The sequence below is a fragment of the Osmerus eperlanus genome, chromosome 27 (genome assembly GCF_963692335.1).
Source record: "Osmerus eperlanus chromosome 27, fOsmEpe2.1, whole genome shotgun sequence".
Classification (NCBI taxonomy): Eukaryota; Metazoa; Chordata; class Actinopteri; order Osmeriformes; family Osmeridae; genus Osmerus; species Osmerus eperlanus.
The window spans coordinates 1,953,980-1,977,997 of record NC_085044.1 but is presented as its reverse complement, the minus strand read 5'-3'; the positions used below and the strand labels follow the sequence as shown (position 1 = coordinate 1,977,997).

The 24,018-nt window shown below is 45.6% G+C and overlaps 4 protein-coding genes across 9 annotated transcripts in view; 2 read left to right on the top strand and 2 right to left on the bottom strand.

Moving 5' to 3' along the window:
• The window catches only part of LOC134014075 (protein FAM168A-like), a 19,743-nt gene extending 11,865 nt beyond the window's left edge, over window positions 1-7,878 (bottom strand). The window contains exons 1-3 of one of the 3 annotated variants that reach the window (XM_062453944.1): window positions 7,590-7,877; window positions 2,858-2,971; window positions 624-715 (exon numbers count right to left, since the gene is read on the bottom strand). In XM_062453944.1, the coding sequence (XP_062309928.1) occupies window positions 624-715; window positions 2,858-2,928 (163 nt within the window). In that variant the 5' untranslated portion in view covers window positions 2,929-2,971; window positions 7,590-7,877. Of the gene's footprint in view, window positions 1-623; window positions 716-2,857; window positions 2,972-7,589 lie in introns of all 3 variants that reach the window. The other 2 variants (XM_062453945.1, XM_062453946.1) reach the window with 2 other exon arrangements.
• crx (cone-rod homeobox) overlaps window positions 1-24,018 on the bottom strand; it is a 24,487-nt gene extending 469 nt beyond the window's left edge. The window contains exons 1-3 of one of the 3 annotated variants that reach the window (XM_062453942.1): window positions 23,507-24,017; window positions 22,700-22,875; window positions 21,783-22,446 (exon numbers count right to left, since the gene is read on the bottom strand). In XM_062453942.1, coding sequence (XP_062309926.1) covers window positions 21,808-22,446; window positions 22,700-22,875; window positions 23,507-23,603 — 912 coding nt within the window. In that variant the 5' untranslated portion in view covers window positions 23,604-24,017 and the 3' untranslated portion in view covers window positions 21,783-21,807. Of the gene's footprint in view, window positions 1-20,982; window positions 22,447-22,699; window positions 22,876-23,506 lie in introns of those variants that run through there. The other 2 variants (XM_062453943.1, XM_062453941.1) reach the window with 2 other exon arrangements.
• plekhb1 (pleckstrin homology domain containing B1) lies at window positions 9,910-12,865 on the top strand. The gene is made up of 6 exons (XM_062453953.1): window positions 9,910-9,998; window positions 10,993-11,145; window positions 11,264-11,363; window positions 11,591-11,630; window positions 11,949-12,036; window positions 12,296-12,865. Exons 1-6 carry the CDS (start codon window positions 9,962-9,964, stop codon window positions 12,427-12,429), a joined length of 552 nt encoding a protein of 183 aa, XP_062309937.1. The 5' UTR covers window positions 9,910-9,961; the 3' UTR covers window positions 12,430-12,865.
• h3f3c (H3 histone, family 3C) lies at window positions 13,694-17,782 on the top strand. 2 transcript variants are annotated; one of them, XM_062453955.1, is made up of 4 exons: window positions 13,694-13,849; window positions 14,683-14,823; window positions 15,053-15,206; window positions 15,705-17,782. In XM_062453955.1, the coding sequence occupies exons 2-4, from the start codon at window positions 14,696-14,698 to the stop codon at window positions 15,831-15,833; spliced, it is 411 nt and encodes a 136-aa protein (XP_062309939.1). In that variant the 5' UTR covers window positions 13,694-13,849; window positions 14,683-14,695; the 3' UTR covers window positions 15,834-17,782. The 2 variants fall into 2 exon arrangements, with proteins under 2 accessions (XP_062309939.1, XP_062309940.1); XM_062453956.1 differs by having other exon boundaries at window positions 13,793-13,832.

The following is a 24,018-nucleotide window of genomic DNA, read 5'->3' as shown; positions in this document are numbered from 1 at the left end:
CCATCCAACATGCGATCTTACCCCTGCTACTACACAAAAGGCTTTTTTTTTTGCTGGGGTGCTTCAAATGCCCATCTTACTGTAACGTGACAATCGTGTCCATATAACGTCTACAAACACTGTTCCTCTGCCCTGATCTGAGGCATGTCTAGGAACGCACAAATCGGCAGAGGGAACCACAGAACAAATAACAGATGTGCATCGTCATTGTAAAGACAGCCCTCTGCAACTAGACAGGATTCATCTCTGTTACAAATTCAGCAATAGGTGTGAGAGGAGAGCAAATGTAATTCTATTATTCATGAAGACAGGAGAATACACTGAAGTAATTTGGGCTTGAAGATGATAGAAGACTTGGGGGAAATTCATTAAGATGTTTTATGGAAAACCTCGCTGAATGAATAAGCTTGAATACAAGTAAAACAAGACTAAGATGAAGCCTATTAGCCTCGATCCCCAGAAAAATGCCACGCTACGTAAAAGTGTCTCACGTGTCTCGAGCACAACTTGGAACTACTAATGACCCACGAGTTTGAGACGTTACTTCCTGTTAGGCGCGAGAGAAGAAGAAAAGCGGGACGTGGTTCCGAGGTGGCAGACGGCCGTGGTGTTTCTGGACTCACCTGCATACGCCAGGTTCTTGGGCGTGCCGTATGGGGCGCCGGGCTGAACGGGACTGTACACAGGATTCATACTGGAAGACAGTCTACCCTTACTGCAGGGGAGATCAGAGAGAGGGATAGAGAGAGAGAGAGAGAGAGAGAGAGAGAGAGAGAGAGAGAGAGAAGAGAGAGAGAGAGAGAGAGAGAGAGAGAGAGAGGAGGGAAGAAGAGAGAGAGAGAGAGAGAGAGAGAGAGAGAGAGAGAGAGAGAGAGAGAGAGAGAGAGAGAGAGAGAGAGAGAGAGAGAGAGAGAGAGAGAGAGAGGAGAGAGAGAGATAAACAGCAGGTGGTCAGTAGGATAAACTTGGCTGCAGACAGTGGACTGTACATGTTTGACCTTTCACATGGACCCTTCATGCACTGTTGACATAGTGATGCTGTGAACTATGTGACTCTTCAAGTAAAACAAATTAAAAAGAGAGAAAATGGCTTCTCTCATTGTACCCAAGGTTAGAGGACGCCACACAAAGAAATGCAGCCTTACACATTAATAACAAATATATATAAATATATATAAATAATATAAGGGATTAAAACACAGATTTTCACGTTTCAGGTTCCTTGAGAGGGAAAACCAGGGCAGAGATTAGATGTGTGTCCCAACAGCAGAGGAGGTACAGCTAAGGACAACACCAGCAGAGGGGGACCGTGTGTCGTGGATATTTACAACCATCTTAGGGAGACGCTAGCACCCGACTGACTGACTCGGGGCCTGTAAGAAGGTTAGAAACCAGACGTACAGAAACATACCGCATATATTTACATTTAGTCATTTAGCAGACGCTCTTATCCAGAGCAACTTACAGTAAGTACAGGGACATTCTCCTTGAGGCAAGTAGGGTGAAGTGCCTTAGCCCAAGGACACAACGTCATTTGGCACGGCCGGGAATCGAACTGGCAACCTTCAGATTACTAGCCCGATTCCCTAACCGCTCAGCCACCTGGCCCCCTGCATACGAGACGAGTTTTAAAAAAGGGGAGCTGTCCGTGTGGAAGCGGGCTCAGTGTAGTGACAGGCTGTGCTTGTCGGGCAGACGCTGCAGAGAGCAGCGTCCCTGCTTCCCACTCACCGGAGAGAGGCTAGTACCCACCTCTGCCTTCCCGAAATAAACGGGTGGGTTCTGACACAGAAATAGACAGTTCTACAAATACAGGGAGAACGTTGGGGTTCTACGGACTGAAGGAACTGACTCTCCTATCGGGATGTGAATCTGTGTTTTTAAGAATGAACAGTGACTTTACAGAGAAATATATACATTATGCACGAGTATTGCACACATGCTAGGGCTCCGTCATCTCCCTCCTTGACGGGAAGGTTGAATTTGAGCACGGAACAAAGACATGTATGTGATGAGGGGGGTTAGAGAAGAACATGCAGAGGAAAGGGTTACGTAAGACAAGCAGTCAGGCTCCCATCCCCCCACCCCCTTTTCTGAAGTGCAATGGATCGATCCATCAACTCCTGTCACCTGTCTGGATCACAGCACGTCCCCAGCGTGGGGGAGGAAGGGTGGTGGGGGTGGGTGGGGGGGGGTGGGGGCACAATGAATCAAAGAGCTACTAAAACCATAAAAAAATCATTGAAGCTATGACACACTGTTCAATTAGTAGGAGAGAATGACGGTTTGGTTAAAGCAGCTTCAGTTTCAGCTTGTGAGCCAACTTAGGGTCCCCCACTTAGAGTCGGAGACAAAGCGATTACTTTATCTGTGAACAAACCATAAGCAAAGGCAATTATATCATCAGTACTCATTATCAACGCAAGTGAAGGTGAAGGTGTGGATATATTAAATCAAACATTCTCAACGCTTTATCTTACAGTGCAGATTCAGTTAGGTACCTTTCCAAACTACATTGAGAATCAATGTTGCTAAATTGTATTCAAAACACAAGCAGGAGTGTTATTCAATGATAACGTTTACTGCCTTTGTTTCCCTGGCACTAAAAAGCCTGTAAAATAAAGCGTTTCGAACACTACCATAAATTATTCAGTTTAATCAGTACCAACTCGCTTCAACAGTCAAAAAAAAAATATTGTTTCCAATTTGTCCCACTCACAGTTTTACCAATGACATTTTTAGAGCTGATTATGGTTAAAGTCTCCTGTACTTCACACATGGTCTTTAAACCACATGGAAGGAGAGGAGAGAGGGGGGGGAGGGGTCATTAGAAGATCTGAAGTTGTTCTACACTGACCTCTTCAGGTTCTGAGCACTTTCGGGTTGGTACAAGAAACTGAATTGGTCGTTAGGATGCCCGCCGGCCATTCTCTGGGCAATAAGGAGATGAAGAGGGAGAGGCAACGCAACTCTGTGAAATTAAAAAGAGCAAACGAAATAAATAAATCATGATTACAGCAGAGGCAGAGAGGACATGACAGCAAGTAAAGAGACAGAGAGAGGGGGGGAGGGAGAGAGAGAGAGAGAGAGAGAGAGAGAGAGAGAGAGAGAGAGAGAGAGAGAGAGAGAGGGAGAGGGGGGGAAGGGGAGAGAGAGAGAGAGAGAGAGAGAGAGAGAGAGAGAGAGAGAGAGAGAGAGAGAGAGAGAGAGAGAGAGAGAGAGGGGGGGGAGAGAGGAGGAGAGGGAGGGAGAGAGAGAGATCCAGAGAAAGGCGGTCATGATAATTAAACAGAAGCAAAGCTAGGCTAGCTCATAACCAAAATATAGGCGTAAAGCATGCAAATAGCATGACAGAGGTGTGATTGCGAAACTCCTGGTGGGACAGCAGTGCCCTCTGTGTCACAGGCCAGGCCACTGCCTGCTCCAACACAACTGGACAGTTTTACATTTTCAGAAACATCATTCACCAACTGATCCGACAGCAAACCCTTTTACCTCAAACATGACCGCTTACCTGTTTTACACAGTTTTACATTTCATTATTACATAACAGCATGAACTAAACAACACACCACATAGGGTACCAAGGTCAAAAGGTCAAGAGAACTTATTTAACGCTCACTCTCCGGTTTGTAAAGAGCATGCCTGGTCCCTTACATCCGTCCTTATCTCAACTAAGTACTTTCTCCTCATTACCCGCCCACCCCCATCTATTAAAAAAAACGCTGACACGGTCTAATCTAGCATCTTAGCCTCAGGCTACACTTGGAAAGACCTGGGATGGAGATGAGAAGAATGACAGTAGCGGGGGGGGGAGGAAGGACCTTGGAAGGTTCTGAGGCCTGAACTCAGACGCGAGCAGGACGCCATGAGAGAGAGCGACTTCTGAGCGCGCTCAACATCCTCGATGAGCACCACCGGGGTGCTGAGGTGCTGTTCTCTCTGACGTCGCCCGTGGCAAACAATTCCTCATCCTATTCATGTCGAGAGCCTCCAGCCCAGACATCGTTAAGAGAGAACATTGGGGGTTTATTTCAGTCTTGAACGCGCCTCTAACAGTCTCTTGGGGTGGGGTGAGGTGGGGGGGGGGGAATCAGACACGCAACAAAACCTGCAAGACATTCCATTGCATGTATTCTGAGGCACTGCGCATTCCAGCCCTGAGCTCTCCCTCCCCCCCCAGTCTGTCTGTCAGTTCATCCTCCAGACGCACACAACAAACGATGAGGGCGGACTTTAACACACACACAAGCTCAGGTACAGATGCCACGTGAGAGGCCACCTAGACGCTATTTCTCTCCCTCTTGTTGTCGCTTCGTTACCTACGCTGAGCTAAAGCGAACATGTGTAGGAGAAACATCGGTAGAGAGAGAGATAAGAGAGAGAGAAAGAGAGGAAGAGAGACAGAGATGAAATAGGGAGATAAGAGAGAGAGTAAGAGAGAGAGAGATGAGAGAGATAGAGCAGGGTGTTTGAAAGAAAGAAAGAAAGGTTTACTCGTTGAGCTGTATGGAGGAGCAGTCTTCTACAGAACCGGGGCAGACGAACCAAGGACTACCTCCTTCCTAGTCTCATTAGAAGCATAAACACCTCTGGGTTGATATCTCCCTCAGATAAATAATCAGTCGATTGCCACCCAACGGTCTTCAGAGATGAATGAGATTAACCTCTCCCTCTGTGAACACTGTGAGCCAGCGCAGATTCTTAACCTTGTGTGTGTGTGTCAGTTGAGTGCGAGTGTGTACGTACGTGTCCTAGATGTCTCGTTGTGCTTGTGGATATGTTCATGAGTGGATATGAGTGTGTGTGTGTGTGTGTGTGTGTGTGTGTGTGTGTGTGTGTGTGTGTGTGTGTGTGTGTGTGTGTGTGTGTGTGTGTGTGTGTGTGTGTGTGTGTGTGTGTGTGTAGCAGCATGGAGGCCTACATCCTGGCCCCAGGCAGAGCCAGAGAGGGGCAGCCCTGGGGAAGCTGAGGTGAGAGGCAGTCCAGATTTTCAGACACTGAGCCAAATCCATCGCTTCCACACATCCACCAGGCCCCTCCACCCTCCTCCCCACACCCACCATGCCCCTCCACCCTCCTCCACACACCCATCAGGCCCCCCCACCCTCCTCCACACACCCATCAGGCCCCCCCACCCTCCTCCACACACCCATCAGGCCCCCCCACCCTCCTCCACACACCCATCAGGCCCCCCCACCCTCCTCCACACACCCATCAGGCCCCCCCACCCTCCTCCACACACCCAGCAGGCCCCCCCACCCTCCTCCACACACCCACCAGGCCCCTCCACCCTCCTCCACACATCCACCAGGCCCCTCCACTCTCCGACGCCTCAGCAAAACGTTTCACAAATGCTACAGGCCTGAGGCCAATCCTTCTTACCGCATGGGCTCTAACAAAAGCCTTTATTAACATTCCTGTTCATCATCGGGGCTGGTTTGATTTTAAACGGAGTGTTTATTAAACACCGAGATAAGAGGCGTTGGAGGGGGGGGAAAAGAAGACAGAGAGGCCATTTGCAACATTGTGGTGTTAACACCAGGGCAAGTGCGTCTCCACAGTTAATTGGGACCCGTCACCTCTCCAGGGGTGATTTGTCACTGCCCTCTGGAGACAGGCAGAGCTAACAGCACGTACGCAGACGGTGTTTCGTGAAAAGACGAAACACCGTCTTTGTCCACACTGGGATGTTTACCTGCTGAAACATGAGCTCTGTGGGTGGGAAGAGCCACGAGTCTGCTGCCACTTTCGCTTTCGTAGCTGAACTACTATCTCAACTACGTCCCTACTAAAACTACAACTCCCATAATCCCCTGGCTTAACATGAGGAAATCTCACTGTTTTTGCTGGGATTTTCACGACCAAGCTTGCTTTGGATCAGAAACAACTAAGACAGTATTGTAGTCAGGAAGCTAGCCTGGCCCTCACTTGTAGTCAGGAAGTGTTATAGATATACAATAACATAGACTACTTGCACCTGTCTTACCTACTGTCATGTCAATTTACAAGATTCACCTCTCAAACACACGCACACACAAGATGAGAATCACAGTGATACATAAAAAATTTTGAAGAAAAAGGAGGAAAAAGAATGATCTCAATCTCTCTGTGGTATCTTCAAAGACAGAACGATGGAGGCTAGGGATTTAGTTCAGTCTGAGATAGCCCCTGGGCATGTTGGTTCATCTCTCTCACCCTCTCCTACACGCTCATTCTTCTTTCCTGCACAACCTCTTTGTGAGTGCTTGTGCTGCTGGTTAAGTGCGTTGAGCTCGGGGGTAAAGCAACATAGCTGGTTCCATGAGGCCTGGAGTGTACTAGGGGTTCCATCGCCACATGGCACATGAATACACGTGTAAGTGGTTAATCTACGATGATAATCACATTTTATCCTCCCTGTAACCGTATATTGGTGGATTTAGCGACCGTTCAAATGACATCAGGGAATAAATCGGGGCCGTAGTATAGGATTCTTTACTCAGCTTCTGGGATTTCGTCGCATCTAACAAAGCTTCGCATATCCTCAGATGTAGCATGGTGCAATTGTGGCTGTACGGGGAGACAACCGTAAAAGAAGAAGATGGTGTTTTGGTCGTGCTAAAGATGTATAGACTGCACAGGACAGGACGATCTCTGAATGTGATGCTTATATCTGTGTTCTCTGATCTCAAGGCATTTTATCAGTGGTGTAGGATGCTGAATCTAAACATGACAATGAAAAGACGAGTTGTGTCCTAATGCTATTATTATTCATGTTATTTACGTGTTTATGGTTCAAATGAATATACAAGCCTAGTCTTTATTATATACGTTATCTTTGTCTTGTCATTGTTGTCGTATCATCATTATGCCACAAAAACGATGAAATAATAATTAGCTTATATCAAATTAGCTATTCTAGCCAAAGGCTAATAGGAGGCTATACGGCATTCTCCAAAGGAAAAACGCAACATCACCACGAATGGGAAAAGTCATTGACGAACAAAACAATTCCCAACTAGCTATCACACTAGCATGTACAGTGCGTCTTTATAAATGCCAGGTCTTGAAATATCCTACAAAAGATTGCCCTCCATTACAGCGGATGTAACAAATCGAAACGATAGTTTTCCCCCAGCTATGCTCGTGGACTCAGTCGTGGAAATAATTGCTGTGCTCAGAATTTCACTTGTTTTTTTATGGTCACACAGTCTAACTCCCGACACCATTTTGAGCCGCACGTCTCTTTGCGAATTGCAAAGCTGCAACTGCAGGAGCAGAAAAATATAACCGGGACAAGAGGTCGGCGGTAATTCCACCGCACTAACAGTCTGCCCGTCACGTCTTTATAACGCATCCTCGAGATTCTGTCTGTGGACTGTTCTACACCGCAGTAACATTAAAGACACACCAACCCACATTGTTTCACACTTGACATGCATTTTTCATGTTTTGTAAACCCTGATTTATTTCTTGGAACGTGTGTCCATCTTAAATAGCCTTGTCTCCGTCTATCCTTTTAACGTGTTCAAATGACAATTTCATTAAACATTATACGGCAACATCTGTCCACAAACTAGGAACACATCTGGGAAAATCTTACTCACCAAATATCCGAAGGAATTTTCTATAGTGTTTTGGCTTGTCTTGGATTCAGTGCAGGGTCCCGAGTTGTCACTATTTTGCCTTGTTCAATGCTGGCGGTTTTCTCCTAGGTTCGCTTCGCTGCTTTCTCATGAGCGACGTTGGTAGCATCGACATCCACACACAGAAAGTGGGGGGATGGGAATTTTGAGAGCGAGAAGCAGGGGCGACGGAGGGGGGCAGTAAAGATTGCAAACACAAGAGGAGGACCTTTACTTTCTCATACGATAGTCAAAGAGGGACTTCTAGGCCTTGTCTAATCAACCACACACTCAATACTCAATACAATACATTTTGTAACGAGCGGTAAAAATGTAGGCAATTTATATTCCCCATACGGAAACGAGGGGCTGAACACCGTAGGCCATATTGGAAATATTTCGATGTGTCAAGGTTAATATTCATAACAATATGTCTTCATAAAACTAAATTGCAGAATGCAACCTCGTATGATATGTTACACAAATAGCTTACTATCTAAACCTTATATGCCCATCTACAAACTCAGAATAGTAGCAAATATACTATAGGTAAATGCAAATGAACCTATAATTATAGCCCAAGCGTGGACCCATGTTCATAGTTTCAAAATTGATGAATATAATTAAAATAGGCCTATTCTCTATATTATTTTTCTCATTTATGATGTATTTGCTTATGACTATTATGACGGGCCTAATGTAAATGAGGCATCTTAAATTACTATAGAGGGCACACTATGAATAAAACATAACATTCCCTCACGGTTTAGGTTATAATGGTTTGTGTGTGAGAAATGAGTGAACGTATTTAGTTCGTGTTTAGTTTACATATAGGCCCAACTGATTTACATAAACCATCCGTGACTGATTAAAGAAAACCCCAAAAATGTATACAAATAATTGTAATATCAATATGAATCCCCATTGTTGATATTATTAGTTTTATCTTGCTATAACCCCAATCACACACATAATCAAACTGATTCTTTGTTATTGTCATATTGTGAACATCATGATCTTCACAGTATAGCTGTACTCTTGGTGCAGGACAGTCAAGGTCATCTATGGTGGACAGCATCTAGTGGCTACAATGTGTAGTGTCAGTCTGGAAAACAGATCAAATCAAACATAAGATCCTGTTTATGGCAGATTCTGAAAAACCCCTTTGCACACAAGTACTTGATGGGTTACCGTTTGTTTATCATTATATACCTCTGAACAATATTATTAATATTTTATTATATAAATGTATATGCCCTACTACTGTCAATGATGTAATAAGCTACTAGGGGAGGAAAATATAGTAATTCAGGTGTAGTTATCACTGTAATCTTTTCTGTAATTTATTTTTTGCCATCCTAATTCATTCACAGGGAAAATTAAGACAGTTATTCTAGTCATCTCCAGCATAGCCGAGTCACTGTGATATAACTGTCAGAAAATAGGTCATTATCACTGACTTCAGACTCTGAACAGCCAGGAGTCTTCTAGGAAAGTCTAAAGCCATGTTGATCTCACACAGATCAAATAGAAACTAAGTTTCTTTGCTAATAGGCCAACAGATCTGCATTTCACGTGTGAGACAGGTAACAGGCTTGATAATGACACAGATCAGTGTAGTGCTGAGGGAGTCAGATGGCTGAGCGGTGAGGGAGTCGGGCTAGTAATCTGAAGGTTGCCAGTTCGATTCCCAGCCGTGCCAAATTACGTTGTGTCCTTGGGCAAGGCACTTCACCCTACTTGCTTCGGGGGGCATGTCCCTGTACTAACTGTAAGTCGCTAATAAGCGACAGAGCGTCTGCTAAATGACTAAATGTAAATGTAGTGCTGAAGGAAGTAGGAAAAGTTTCTCATGACATGAGTGACTTAGTGAAACAGTTAGGGTTAATCCACAGATATATTAAGGTGAGTGTTCGGGGGTAGCAGTGCTACTTGTGTGTGTGAGTGTGTCTGTATGATAACTGCATAAACCAAGTCAATATTTTCTTTGATACGTTAAAGCCACTGATGACAGATTAAAAGACCTAGGCAGGTTTGAGGAACAGGAATCATGGCCAGAAAAGGGAAGGTGAGTCAGGAGAGAGAGAAGGTGTGGTCAATCCAGGCTTCTAATCCCGAATTATCCAGCAGGTCAGGCCTCTCACTTCTGGATTAGACCGCACTGTCTCCTCTCAAGACAAAACAAAGACTCCGTTGCGGTCAGCTTCCATAAATTCAAGCTCCTCACAGGGAAATCCTCAGAGGGTATTTTTATTGTCCATCTTGGCTTGTGAACACAAACGCTTCTAACTCCACTCCAGATTTCCTCTTTGGATTATTTGCGAAAACAGCAACTCTGACGCCACTTTAGAGCCATGGCGTTGCTTAAATCAGGCTTGCTATGGAGAAAGGGTAAGTCGCTTTGATATTATTATCAATTAGGGTATACAGTGTATCATGTCAACAAAAATGATTAATGTATGGAAGATGTGGTATATATAGTGTCTCAGATGAAAACTAATTACAGAGTTGACGAGATATCACATGTATGCCTAAAGCCTGAACAGATAAACAAGACCAAAGGAACGGTTTTGTGGGAGACAAGAAGAGGGAGCAAAGGCATTGCCAACTAGTATTCACACACTGTCTATCTTTGCTTTGTTTTGAAATCTATGTCCTGGTTAACAGTGGATGACTTTATGAGGTAAAAGTTACATAAAATAAAGTCAATGAGCTAGTGGCAGAAAACAAACTGGAGGAATGGAGTGGTTCTGGAATGTGGAAACGCTTACTGTTATGAAACTACAATCCGCCCTCTATTCATCCTTAATCCAATTAACTATCTGAGTTACCCAATCAATGACTCTCTGGGCAATTAGACAACCAATGGGGCAGCACTCCTTTGAATGCATGACACCAACAGACAAGCATATTTGGATTTTACGTGGATGGGACAACCACACGTGAAATAAGCCCTAAAATGCCTGAATAATTATTAAGTCTTCATGGAGTCGCTTGAAATGACTGTGGGCTCCTTATCTCTAAATCAATCATCACTTAATTCTGTGATAACCCAGCATCCCAAATTAGACTATATTCTGACTAGAGTAGAATGAATGGTATGGAAAACATTATCAGTAAACTTTCCTTGGACAGTCAGACATTAACAGTTGTCCACCATCACCTTACATTTACATTTAGTCATTTAGCAGACGCTCTTATCCAGAGCGACTTACAGTAAGTACAGGGACATTCCCCGAGGCAAGTAGGGTGAAGTGCCTTGCCCAAGGACACAACGTCAGTTGGCATGACCGGGAATCGAACTGGCAACCTTCGGATTACTAGCCCGCTTCCCTCACCGCTCAGCCACCTGACTCCCTTGTCCACTCTCTGCTCCTGTCTTCAGGCTCCGTCCTCAAGCGCTGGAAGCTGAACTGGTGTGACCTGTGGATCGACGGGAGTCTGGTCTTCTACAGGACGGAGAGCAGACGCGAGTACGAACACAGAGTCAACCTCAAGACGAGCTGTGTGGATGTGATGATCGGTCTCGAGTGTGGAGGTGGGTTCTGTGTGGTGTGTGTGAGAGAGAGAGGTTACCCAGAGATACAGAGAGAGTGTGTGAGAGTGTGTGTGTGTGTGTGTACACGCAAGCAAGTAACTTGTTGTCTTTTGATCAGCTGTTCCCCCTGAGAGTCACCCTAGAGAGAACCTACTAGTGATCCAGTTGAAAGATGGCTCCCAGATCATCGCGTGTGCCAACAGTGAAGATGAGGCGCTGTAAGACCACCTACTATTATCTCCTTTCTCTCTCTGTATACATCTCCCTCTCCCTTGTCCTCACCCCTTTCTTTCTATCTCTCTCTGTCTCTTTCTCTCTCTCCCCTCACTCTCTCATTATACACATTCAGACTGTTCAGTGTATAACATGCATGTATACATGTCCATATATAGGCTGTTTGCGACAAATATCCATTCATTCATTTTCTCTTTCCTTGTCCTCACAGAGCATGGAAGTTGACTGTTATGGAGGCAAAACGAAATCCAGTAAGTTAATGAGTAACAATTGACACATTGAGCTGTCTTATATCAACCCTAAACATATACAAAGTCGTTGTAAGTGCTATCGGTGCTACAGTGCACTACATATAAGACTATTTGTATGAGAGGACCTACTTATAGAGGAAAAAAGCCCCTTATAAGGGTTTCTGCAAACCTTATGGTTCTTTAATTTAAAACATCTTTAAATGGTTCTTCTTTCATTGTAATTAGTTCCAGATAGGACATTCTAGAACTCATTGCAATCGACTTTGAGATTCAGAAGTAGCTCGATGCTAAGTAGGTGTTAATCTTCCTTCCCTATAGGCAGTGTTTACCTATGACCCGTACGATGACTCATACCAATCTGTCCCTCTCTGCGGCCACAACACCGTCAATCTCCCACTTGGCTCAGGTAAGGACACGTGTGGACATCCACAACAAACGTGTAAAACCGATGCCTCCTTGTGTCATGTGTTCACTGATTATAATAAACAATAGGATGATTGATATTATTCATCATATAACTAAGTAACAACTAATAATCAAAATTTAGCACTGCATTTCAGTAGCTGTAATATAACCTGTGTCATAATGAAACCTTGCTTCTGTTCCATTAAACTTGCATTGCGTCGTGCACACCTGAGAGCTCATTCGGTTCCCCTCTCACCCAGGTACACATCATGTGATCATCCAGAGGGACCCCTACGATGACTTCGGGGAGCAGATTGTTCTGGGGATGCTCGCTGGGATGGCGGCGGGCGCTGCCATGCGCTCCTTTCTCTGGATGCCGTTCTGGTTCTGTTGAAAGAACCTCTGGATTCCCGCCTGTTTTTCCCTGGCCTCCCTCTTCGAGAACATTAACTGATAGGCAGGGAGGCTTTAGTATGAAGCAACTACTTAGTGATGATGCTATTGGCCTCACGGCTACAAAATGTTGTTTATTTTTATCTCTCCGATTGTGTTTTTTTTTTCTTAGTGTGAATAGGCTACCATCCTTCTTATGGTGAAGCTAATCCAAAATTGGATAGGGCCTATGTGAAGAGGAAATATCTTGTAAATAAGTTGTGTATGTTTTGTCCTCAGTACTGTACAGTTTGGTCTGGTTATCAAATGTGTATAAAAAAAAACAACAATAATCAAAATTTGCCTGAGATTCGTTGCCAAGGGACCGCATGCTAATTTAAGCAAGTTTTGTAACATGTCATGGTCTCTGACTGCCAATTTGCTTATTAAAAATGTATCAACCCATGTTTTATGATTCTTATGAAGTAAATGTCAAGCATCATCTGTTTGAGAGGAAGCCACTAGGGAGAGACAGAGGACTGTGGACAGGTAGAGTTTTTAATAAGTAGGCTACTTTGAACGCTGCATGTATTGTTTAAAATAACCTTCAAACAAGATGTTAACACTGAGGTCACATATTGTGACGACGGCTATCAAAATATGTGACCTCTTGTGCCCAGGTCTAGCTGTTGACCAGATCGGTGACTGTCTTTTGGTTATAATACATGGCAAGGATATAAGTCACCTGAGATGGTTTGATTGGAGTGTCAGACATTTTCAGCCATGTAACAGGGAGGTCACCTGGGCACAAGAGGTCATATATTTTTATAGCTGTCGTCAGAATATGTGACCTTACTGTTACATGGCTAAAAATGTCTGACACACCAACCAAACCGTTTTAGGTGTCTTCTTTTATCTTCTCAGGTAGGCCTATAAAGTGATAAATCAGATAAAATGTCTAAAGACAATGTTGCAACTGTCTTACCTTTACCTTTAAAACTGTTCTGAATAATAAAAGTCGAGTTAGGAAAGTCATAAATTATTTAACGTGCCTACTGCATATATTGAGTGAGCATTTACATTGGTTAAAACTGGTAAAATAGGCTACAACTCAGTAAATCCACTCTAGAATAGACTATATAAAAATAGTTTCGAAAAATAATCTAATAAGTAATAGACGTAAACGTTCTAAATATGTAAACATCCAAAGATCGCCTCAAGAAAACTCGAGGAAAAACAACCGAAAAACTTGGATATTTCCGCGAAAATATCAAAACAGTTTAGAAATGAATTCAGTTGCATTATGGGAGACGGATGATTGACACGGCAGCCATTTTCCTTCTGGACTCACAGCTTCCATTGTGTGAGAGATAGTAAATACTGACACTGGTGACAACCATAACATTTATTTCTCAACGAAAAAACGTGTGTATTCACTCCAGGTAAGTTCCAAATTTTACCATATATTTTTGTCTAAAACACTTAATCACCGTTTTGTAAAAGTTTTTGATTTGTTAAACTTAATTTTATATCAAAATAGGCTTTTATTCTTACGGTGTAGAAATGGAGAATCGACTGCCGCGATGCCAGAGAAAGGGGCTTTCTACTTCCACTGGTCTAGGCAGAGAGAACATTCCGCTCCACTTTCATGTGCATTTTTACTTCGCTCAAACGATATAAACAAACGTTCGCCTGAAACTCTAAGCGAGTTTTAGGATACCTACATTTGTCTACTTTGATATCCTAATATTCGATGTCACATTTATTTTGTAGTTTTTGAGAGATTTTTAAAAGTTTATGTCCCGCTCTTTGCCTTAACATTGGTAGGCTCATTCGATTGCTCCTCCATCTGAGGCCGCCATAATCTTGCGGTTAGAGGCGGGACTACATTCATCCACCCGCCCCTACGGTCTGCACAAAATGACTCGATTGGTCGTCAACTACGACATTGACGATCGGATTGGATAGTTTTACATTGAGGTCTCAATACTCGTCTGATTGGTTAAATCAGTATCTAGCGCTTTTAGACTGGCCACATTGTTATTACAGCTGTTTATCCCAATACATATTACCAAAGCCACCTCAAATGAAGACGATACATCATAACGATTATACTATAAGCTTATCATATTCGACAAATTGAAAAATGCTGTTCACGATGTATTGATCTGTAGACAAAATAACTGATTTGCAAAACAGAAAGTAAACACGTTGAGGTAGCGCGTCAACAGAAGCACAGTTGTTGACGTCGCGTTGTTTTTCGTCGTTTTCTCAGGTGATAACTCGAAATGGCTCGTACCAAGCAGACCGCCCGTAAATCCACCGGAGGAAAAGCTCCACGCAAACAGCTGGCTACCAAGGCTGCCCGCAAAAGCGCGCCCTCTACAGGTGGAGTGAAGAAGCCCCATCGCTACAGGTACGACACCAGCTCCCTCCAACACTCACAGACGGACTAGGGTTCAAAGAGTTGTACCCCGCCGAACGCAACAGATGCCAAACACAACTTTCCATGCACGATTTGTTTTTCGGTTTGGATAAAAGATCCAGATCAATGTATACAAATTTGCAACCAGGCTCCAAAACCTAAATCACAGACCTTAGAATCGTCCTAACCTTCCCCCCCTTACGATGTGTTCTGGTTCCAGGCCCGGGACCGTGGCTCTGAGAGAGATCCGTCGGTACCAGAAGTCCACTGAGCTGCTGATCCGCAAGCTGCCCTTCCAGCGCCTGGTGAGAGAGATCGCCCAGGACTTCAAGACCGACCTGCGCTTCCAGAGTGCTGCCATCGGAGCCCTGCAGGTGTGTGTGTGGGGGTGGGAGGGGGAGGGTTACTAGTCACATTTCAGAGACTAGTAAAAATAATAACTACATTAAGAGTAATAAAATGTTGTTATTCTATTTAAATTGTTCTTAGCTTTAGTGATGAATAGAACAATGAGGACTTTTATCACGTCTGTGTGAGGGTCTACCGTGTATCTAAAATGTCTGTCAAGACATTCTGCAAACAGAATCTACCTGCGGGTGCCAACAAGAGGGAGGGAGTCAGGGAGGGAGTCAGGTGGCTGAGTGGTGAGGGAGTCAGGCTATTAATCAGAAGGTTGTTGGTTCAATTCCCGGCCGTGCCAAATGACGTTGTGTCCTTGGGCAAGGCACTTCACCCTACTTGCCTCGGGGGAATGTCCCTGTACTTACTGTAAGTCACTCTGGATAAGAGCGTCTGATAAATGACTAAATGTAAATGTAAACAAGGTGACCTGACCCCTCTGATCCCTCCGTCTGCATGTCTCTCTCTCGCAGGAGGCCAGTGAGGCGTACCTGGTGGGCCTGTTCGAGGACACCAACCTGTGTGCCATCCACGCCAAGCGTGTCACCATCATGCCCAAAGACATCCAGCTGGCACGCCGTATCCGCGGGGAGCGCGCCTAAGAACAGACTCCGCCCCCCTCCCACCTATCTCTCCCCCTCTCTCTCTTTAATGTTTCACTTCCTCTATTTTCGTATTCGTCGCCTCTCACTATCCCCCCCTCTTCCCGTTCAACCCCGACTCTCCCTCCCCCAGCCCCCCTCTCCCTCCCCCAGCCCCCCCTCCCTCCCTCACCACCCCCCTCTCCCTGCTATCTTGGTAGACTTTAGAGTAACCGTGGTTACGGTGGGATAGAATTGTGTTGGAGCATTGTCGCTCAGAGTTTTGTCTTCGACAGATGTTTTAGGGTAACCTTTTTTTCGTGCATGTAATAGATGTTGCTGATCGATCGCGCACACACACACCTCACACACACACACACACACATAGAACGGCAAGTTTGTTAAGTGGAACGTTGCTTGGTTGTGTGTGTGTGTTTCTTGGGGGTGACAGACAGGCACCAGCTGAGGGGTGGGGGGGCTGGTCTGCTTAAGGGGAGCAGCAACTTCCACAGCAGGGTGCTACTAAAACTAACCCCCCCGGCCTCTGCCCTGTCTGAACCCTCCCTGTCTCCCTCCCTGTCTCCCTCCCTGTCTGCCTCCCTGTCTCCCTCCCTGTCTCCCTCCCTGTCTCCCTCCCTGTCTCCCTCCCTGTCTCCCTCCCTGTCTGCCTCCCTGTCTCCCTCCCTGTCTCCCTCCCTGTCTCCCTCCCTGTCTCCCTCCCTGTCTGCCTCCCTGTCTGCCTCCCTGTCTCCCTCCCTGTCTCCCTCCCTGTCTCCCTCCCTGTCTCCCTCCCTGTCTCCCTCCCTGTCTCCCTCCCTGTCTGCCTCCCTGTCTCCCTCCCTGTCTCCCTCCCTGTCTGCCTCCCTGTCTCCCTCCCTGTCTCCCTCCCTGTCTCCCTCCCTGTCTCCCTCCCTGTCTCCCTCCCTGTCTGCCTCCCTGTCTCCCTCCCTGTCTCCCTCCCTGTCTCCCTCCCTGTCTCCCTCCCTGTCTGCCTCCCTGTCTCCCTCCCTGTCTCCCTCCCTGTCTCCCTCCCTGTCTGCCTCCCTGTCTCCCTCCCTGTCTGCCTCCCTCCCTGTCTGCCTCCCTCCCTGCCTCTCTCCCTCCCTGTCTGCCTCCCTGCCTCCCTCCCTGTCTGCCTCCCACCCACTCTGAACGTCAACGCTTCCTTCACCTTCCTCTTTACCTGGAACTTGACCGCTTACTTGTCCCCTCTCTTACTTGTAATTCCACCTCTATGGTGGGAGGGGAGCAATATTGTTCTGTTGTTAGTGTGTGTTTGTGAGTTCTGATCAGTCAAACAAATTGTATTCGCAGAGAGAAAAAAAAGAGAAAAAAAAAAGTGGTTACTTAAAAAATATTGATAACTATAAATGTGGATATGGTGTCAATTTCTTTTTATTTTTTGATAATTCAGACATACTATGTCGTTTTATTTTTACCACTCAAATTATGGTGTAAAAGGATCTACGTTTTCCACATGGCAAACTCACTGTTTTTTCAGAATTATTTCTATTTTTCTTCTGTTTGGAAAAATCAGGAAAGGGTTCTCTGTTTCAAAAGAGCTGCTATTCCGACGGCAGCCACAAGGGGGAGCTACATGCTAACCTCTTGTTCAGTCTAGCTCCACAATCCCGTCTTCATCCATGTTCCCTCCATCCATTTTACTCTACATGTGTCTGTGTAGATCAGCATTAATTGTAACTACAGTTGAAGGGTCGACTTGGTAGCAAGAATTACTCTTTTCGTTTGGGTGTCCCCTGTCTTTTTCACTCTATCGATGACCAGTCCATAAAATCAGTCGTTTTCTCAAAAAAGAATTGTGATGGAACAATATAACCTCATTTTTTTTTTTCTTACGTTTTTTTTTTTTCTTTCTTATTCCTCAAGATTTTCAGATGTTTAAATGAGCGGATCTTTGTATTTTCAAAATTTCTCATATTATCGTGGTAATAAATAGATGTTACACAAAATAGCCTGTTGGGTTTCTTCATTTGAATATTTGTGTTAGATATCCTCCTGTTTCCTGTGTGTGACTCCTGTGTCTAGCTGTGCAGTTAGATATCCTCCTGTCTAGCTGTGCAGTTAGATATCCTCCTGTGTAGCTGTGCAGTTAGATATCCTCCTGTGTAGCTGTGCAGTTAGATATCCTCCTGTGTAGCTGTGCAGTTAGATATCCTCCTGTGTAGCTGTGCAGTTACATATCCTCCTGTGTAGCTGTGCAGTTAGATATCCTCCTGTGTAGCTGTGCAGTTACATATCCTCCTGTGTAGCTGTGCAGTTACATATCCTCCTGTGTAGCTGTGCAGTTACATATCCTCCTGTGTAGCTGTGCAGTTACATATCCTCCTGTGTAGCTGTGCAGTTACATATCCTCCTGTGTAGCTGTGCAGTTACATATCCTCCTGTGTAGCTGTGCAGTTACATATCCTCCTGTGTAGCTGTGCAGTTACATATCCTCCTGTGTAGCTGTGCAGTAGAACGTGGACCAGCACCAGTGGATGTGGTGAACTGTTGTGTGAGCGGTGTCTGTTGTTAACTCAAGATACCATCTTCATTCAGTTGACTGTGTGTGTGTGTGTGTGTGTGTGTGTGTGTCTGCTCTCCTGTGTGTGTGTGTGTGTGTGTGGGAGTCAGGTGGCTGAGCGGTTTGGGAATCGGGCTAGTAATCTGAAGGTTGCCAGTTCGATTCCCGGCCATGCAAAATGACGTTGTGTCCTTGGGCAAGGCACTTCACCCTACTTGCCTCAGGGGGAATGTCCCTGTACTTACTGTAAGTCGCTCTGGATAAGAGCATCTGCTAAATGACTAAATGTAAATGTGTGTGTGTGTGGGTGTCTGCTCTCCTGTGTGTGTGTGTGTGGGTGTCTGCTCTCCTGTGTATGTGTGTGTGTCTGCTCTCCTGTGTGTGTGTGTGTGTCTGCTCTCCTGTGTGTGTGTGTGTGTGCTCTCCTGTGTGTGTGTGTGTGTGTGTGTCTGCTTTCCTGTGTGTGTGTGTCGGCTCCAGTGTACACACAAGGATGTTTACCTTCTTCTGCCTCATAGTGCCACACCTAGCAGGAACCCAGAAAGCAGTTGGTAGAAGCGGTGATGACCAGCCGGATACCTTATACAGTTATACAGCGTTTACCCTTTCATGTTTGTATGGACACAGTAAATACCCACTTGTAAACCACCCCTAACGAAAACATTAGTTTTGTTCCAGTAGATTTTTTTATTTATTTTTTATACATGCCGCTTTTTCAGTCACCACTACACCACAGGTGAAGAAAGAGCCCTAATACGTCCCGGTGGTCGAACTGCAGCATCATTCCTTGATACCTGTGCAACAAGGTTGAGAGGGGCTGCAGGTGAGAGGAGCAGGGATAGAAAAGGCCACAAGCAGTCTCTTCAAGAGCAGGAAGGAAGATGGCCGCCTCCTCTTGTCGACGTGCTCGTCCGACATGCTCGCCCGACCTGCTCACCCGGGCCTGAGCCTGTGTGTGTTCACCTTCCCCAAGGCTCAAGGACCAGGGGGGTCATGTGATCAACCCCCCAACACATCTGTTCCAGGCAGGGATTACGGCACAAATGTCTGTCTGAAACTCTCAGTGCTGATGGCCAGATTACACCCCACACTGCAGCCACCGAGAGAGATTAACCAATCAGGGCACCGGAATAAAGGCAGGGATTAACCAATCAGACCGCAGAGAGGGAGTGCGCTGGGATTAAAACTGGTTCAAAGTGGGATTAGGGCAGAGTCGGATGCGCAGAAACCCTGCCTTTTCCTCTATACTTTCAGAGTTTCAGTGATATAGTTGTATTTTGAAAAATGCAGCCTTCAATTATTTCTTATTCCTAAATCAAGATGGGAGATAATTGCTGCCTTACTGTGTATTTGACAGATTTTTAATCCATGTAAAATATTTTGTACCGGTGTGTGAAGAAAAAGACATGGGGGAGTTTTAGATTAAATGTTCTAAAGGTACACCACTTTTTCCTTAAACACTGTATATGTACATTTGTTTCAGTTTCTTTAGATATCCTAAACTCACTTTTAATGCCCATGAACCAAAACAGAATGAAACAAACAAGTACAGTATTTCTACTTGATTTGTGGTCGTGTTGCATGCCTGTAACCAGGTCAGCCAGGGATTACAGAATAGTCAGCAGAGTTTTGTGGAGGGGAGGGAGGGTAAGAAAGAGTGGATATGCCTGGTGTCTACTGGAGGGACAACAAACCACGTGTCACAGCCAAAGCACTCAGGTTCGAAGATAAAAGGGAGAGATGAAGGCTGAGGAGGGACATGGGAGGCCTTCCTGGGGTCAGAGGCCTGGACTAGGAAACTTTTATAGAGAAGCACGGACACGAGGAAGAACAGACAGACAGACAGACAGGCCAACAGATAGGCTGACAGACAGGCCGACAGACAGACTGACAGGCCGACAGACAGACAGACAGACAGGCAGGCAGGCAGGCCGACAGACAGACAGACAGACAGACAGGCAGGCAGGCAGGCAGGCAGGCCGACAGGCAGACAGACAGACAGACAGACAGACAGGTTGCATGATGTTGCAAGGACACACAACCACTGAGGAGAGAACAAACGAAGTGGAGGACAGCGTAAAGCAAAGACAAACAGACAGGTTGACGCCTACATACTGTGAATATGGGAAGAGAGAGAGGACAAGGACACAAGATGGTGGATGGAGGAAGAAAGAGAAGGGGGAGGAAGGAAAAAGAGACAGATGGGCGAGAGAGGGAGAGAGAGACAGAGATGGGGGAGGGAGAGAGACATAGATGGGGGAGAGAGAGAGGGACAGAGGGACAGGGAGTAATCCTGACTAATTCACTTAGGGCATTGCTGAAGGGAAGCTAAGAGGATTGGGCCACTCCCAGAATCAGATCAGCAAAAATAACCGACAGCAAGATAGAGCAGAGACAGATATTCAGGACAGGGTGAATATCCCTGAATATGAAACACACCAGAGAGGAACTAGAGAACAACACAACTCTATTACATTTCTGACACATTACCACTTATGCTGCCTGAAAAGAAACTGACTGGATTCTGAAGACTCAGACCCATTGATGTTTCTCAAATGAAAGAGTCCTTCAGGTAATATATCATTGCCACGATGTCAGATACGGAACTCTCATTTTGAAACTCACAAAATCAGGATTATCGGTAGGCAAATTTGTATTCAAGTTAGCTTTAATGTCACAAAACAAAACATTGAGAAAGATAAGTTGTTTCATATAGAATAGCCATGGCGCTAGCCTAACACCTTAATAATAAATAAGCTTCCGAAACAAATGTCAAAATATCCAAATGACGATCTAAACTGAAGCAAAGATAACATATGACTAAAAACTCAAATTAACCAATACTGATGGTCCCTTCAGAGAGAGACGTGACGATGAGAAAAGGTCAAAGCTCCTTGTAAGCCGAGCCTTCGGCCTCCCACCTCCTACAACTGAGTTTCTTACAAGCGACATTCAAGCCATCAACATTAAAATCTACGTAAATAAAGAGCATTTGCTGAGCGACGATAGAGAGGTTGGTGGTTATAACCTGTTAACCCAAAGAGGAACCGTCGGGTTCTCTTGATACGGTTCCACAGGTTTGGAACCGAGCGCAGCAAGATCGGTTTCTGAGTTTCTGTCCATTCTGGAGGACTGGCCTTCTGTCCCTGTTGAACTGCTCGAGGGAGAGAGAGTAGGAATATTTGATGTCCTGCATTTAGAGACGAGAGACATGAGCAGCTCCCCTTTCCACCTTTCTCCCCTCCCCTGAAAGAAAGACACATTCTACAGGGGTTGCTTTGAGGAAGAAAAAAAAACCCACACACACACACAAAAAAAAAACAAGCAAACAAACAAGAAACTTAGAATAAAAGACAACAAAACAAAAAGGAACCTCTGCCAGGGTTAGCCGTTTCTGGCGAGGGGCTCGTTGAGACAGGTTAGCTTGTCACACTCCACTTTGTCACCTCCTCCTCATCCTCTTCCTCATCGCTACAGGACCTGGAACTTCCAGGAATTCTGGTCTTTGTGGTCCAGACAATCCATAGTGGTGAAGCCCAGCTTCCAGGCCTGCTGGTCTTTGTAGTCCAGGCAGTCCACGGAGCTGAACCCTAGAGAGGAGGCTGTGCCGTAGCCCTGGGAGGAGAGCGAAGCCGGGGACTGGCTCAGAGAGCCCCCCATGGAGGGGACGGTGATGGGGCTGAGGGCTCCCCCGGTGGCGGAAAGCTGCGAGTGCATGGGAGACAAGTAGGCACTGCAGTCCAGGCCGGTGAAGTAGGAGGAGGTGCCCGTGTAGCCCTGGGTGTAGGCGGAGGGCTGGCCGTAGCTCATGGGGTAAGCGGAGGGGCGCTGCATGCAGGGAGCAGCAGAGGAGGCCAGAGGGTCGGGGAGGGGTGATATGGCAGGACTCCAGATGGATACGGCTGCGTTGCCCTGGTTAGAGCTGGGGGCCAGGGAAGGGCCTTGGGGGATGGGGGAGGGGCTGTAGGACCCGGAAGGGTTGCCGACGGGGTCGGGGGGGTTGGGATCCTGGGCCGGTGACGTCTTCTTCTTGGGAGGGCGGGGCTTGGACTGGCCGCTGCTCTGTTGCTGCTGCTGGCGGCATTTGGCGCGGCGGTTTTTGAACCAGACCTGCAGAGACGGACACACGTTATTAACGGTATAGCCTAATCATCGCGCGGTACATTCATTCGTCTTACGTACACAACTGCCATCGCTTTCCCTGAGGCTTTACGTTATTTAAAGCAATCTCACACCAACGGCTTCTACAATTGGCAGAGCTGTTGTTTTGATGTGCCCACTAAAACTCTCCCAAACACTCAAAACTCTGCACGTCATGCACCTAGACTCAGGTTGCGTTTCAGACACCTTGTCCTGACCGTACCTGGACTCGTGATTCGGGCAGGTTGATCTTGAGGGCCACCTCCTCTCTCATGAAGATGTCTGGATAGCGCGTCTTGGAGAACAGAGCCTCCAGGATGTCCAGCTGCGTGCGCGTGAAGGTGGTGCGCTCGCGCCGCTGCTTCCGCGGGGTGGCTGAGAAATCCAGAGATACAGAAACTGTGTGATAATAATGGTAATGATCGGTTGGCATGATTAATGAGAACACTCAAAATTCTGTATGTCAAAGAGAGGTTTCCTACAATGATACAAACATTTTTTTTACAGGACGTACGCCTATTTAACATATCCTGTTGAACATTTTAATTTGGGTGATTTAGAAGTTATTTTTCTATCTGAACGATATCTGTTTTACCGGAGCCCAATACATTGCTAATAGACAGGTTGAATGCAATACCTGAGCACGTAGATGTGGACTATTCTATGTCATATTTCGTAGGAGATATATAGCAATTCAATAGATTTCTCTGCGATAAAATGATGGTTTGAATTGTAATTTCGAAATACTTTCTGACCTCGTAATGTTTACAGGTGAAATTATAATTCATCTCTTAGTGGTAGTCTAATACTAAGCTAAGTTAGTAAATAGTAAAAGTCTTGAAACTACATTTGACGTCGCTTATCTGAAAAAAATATTTATTTATTTTATATTGTATTTGAATGTTTTACCTGTGTTACGCACGAGCCTGGCCATCCTTGCGCGTAAAGCTAGATAGTATTTGGCTATTTGAAATGGGCCTACAAGAAACAAAGATGTTTAACGGTCAAATAAAGATGAAATTATACTCACAGGGGTATGCCACTGTAGTGTGTAGAAGATCCATCCCGGGACCAGGAAGATTTAACCCGTTCATGGCGTAATGAGGCTGCTTGATGTAGGACATCATCTTTGCGTGAGGATTTAAGTCCTTTCGTCCACTCGGTTTCCTCTCTGAACAGACACGGAAAACCACAGAATGATCTTTCCTAGTGCTTCTCGTAGATTCTCAAAAGTTTGTAAATACGGTCCACCTTGAGCTGTGTACTGAATGCCTTTAGTGGAGCGCGTCACTGTTTGTGGAGATGTCCAAAAGTTTATGACAGAGCACCCTTATCTATTATCTTCTCTATTTTTACTTCACTGACCCGATACTATAGCAGCATTTGGAGTTAGACAGGATTCAAATGCTCTCGTGAGTTTGGGACATGATGAAAGTGCGAGGATCCCTCCTTTCCCGATATCTGCACGCCTGGTACAGGTAAAAGGCGCGTGCTTCCGATGCGTCGGGGTGATACCGCTACACTGAGTAATTTTACCGACCG

Excerpts from the sequence above, each read along its gene's own strand:
- plekhb1 (XM_062453953.1), top strand. The coding sequence starts at position 9,962 with ATGGCGTTGCTTAAATCAGGCTTGCTATGGAGAAAGG. Across the intron at positions 11,364-11,590 it reads AACAGTGAAGATGAGGCGCT|AGCATGGAAGTTGACTGTTA; the intron begins GTAAGACCACCT and ends TTGTCCTCACAG. Across the intron at positions 11,631-11,948 it reads TGGAGGCAAAACGAAATCCA|GCAGTGTTTACCTATGACCC; the intron begins GTAAGTTAATGA and ends CCTTCCCTATAG.
- h3f3c (XM_062453955.1), top strand. The coding sequence starts at position 14,696 with ATGGCTCGTACCAAGCAGACCGCCCGTAAATCCACCGGAGGAAAAGCT. Across the intron at positions 14,824-15,052 it reads AAGAAGCCCCATCGCTACAG|GCCCGGGACCGTGGCTCTGA; the intron begins GTACGACACCAG and ends TTCTGGTTCCAG. Across the intron at positions 15,207-15,704 it reads CTGCCATCGGAGCCCTGCAG|GAGGCCAGTGAGGCGTACCT; the intron begins GTGTGTGTGTGG and ends TCTCTCTCGCAG.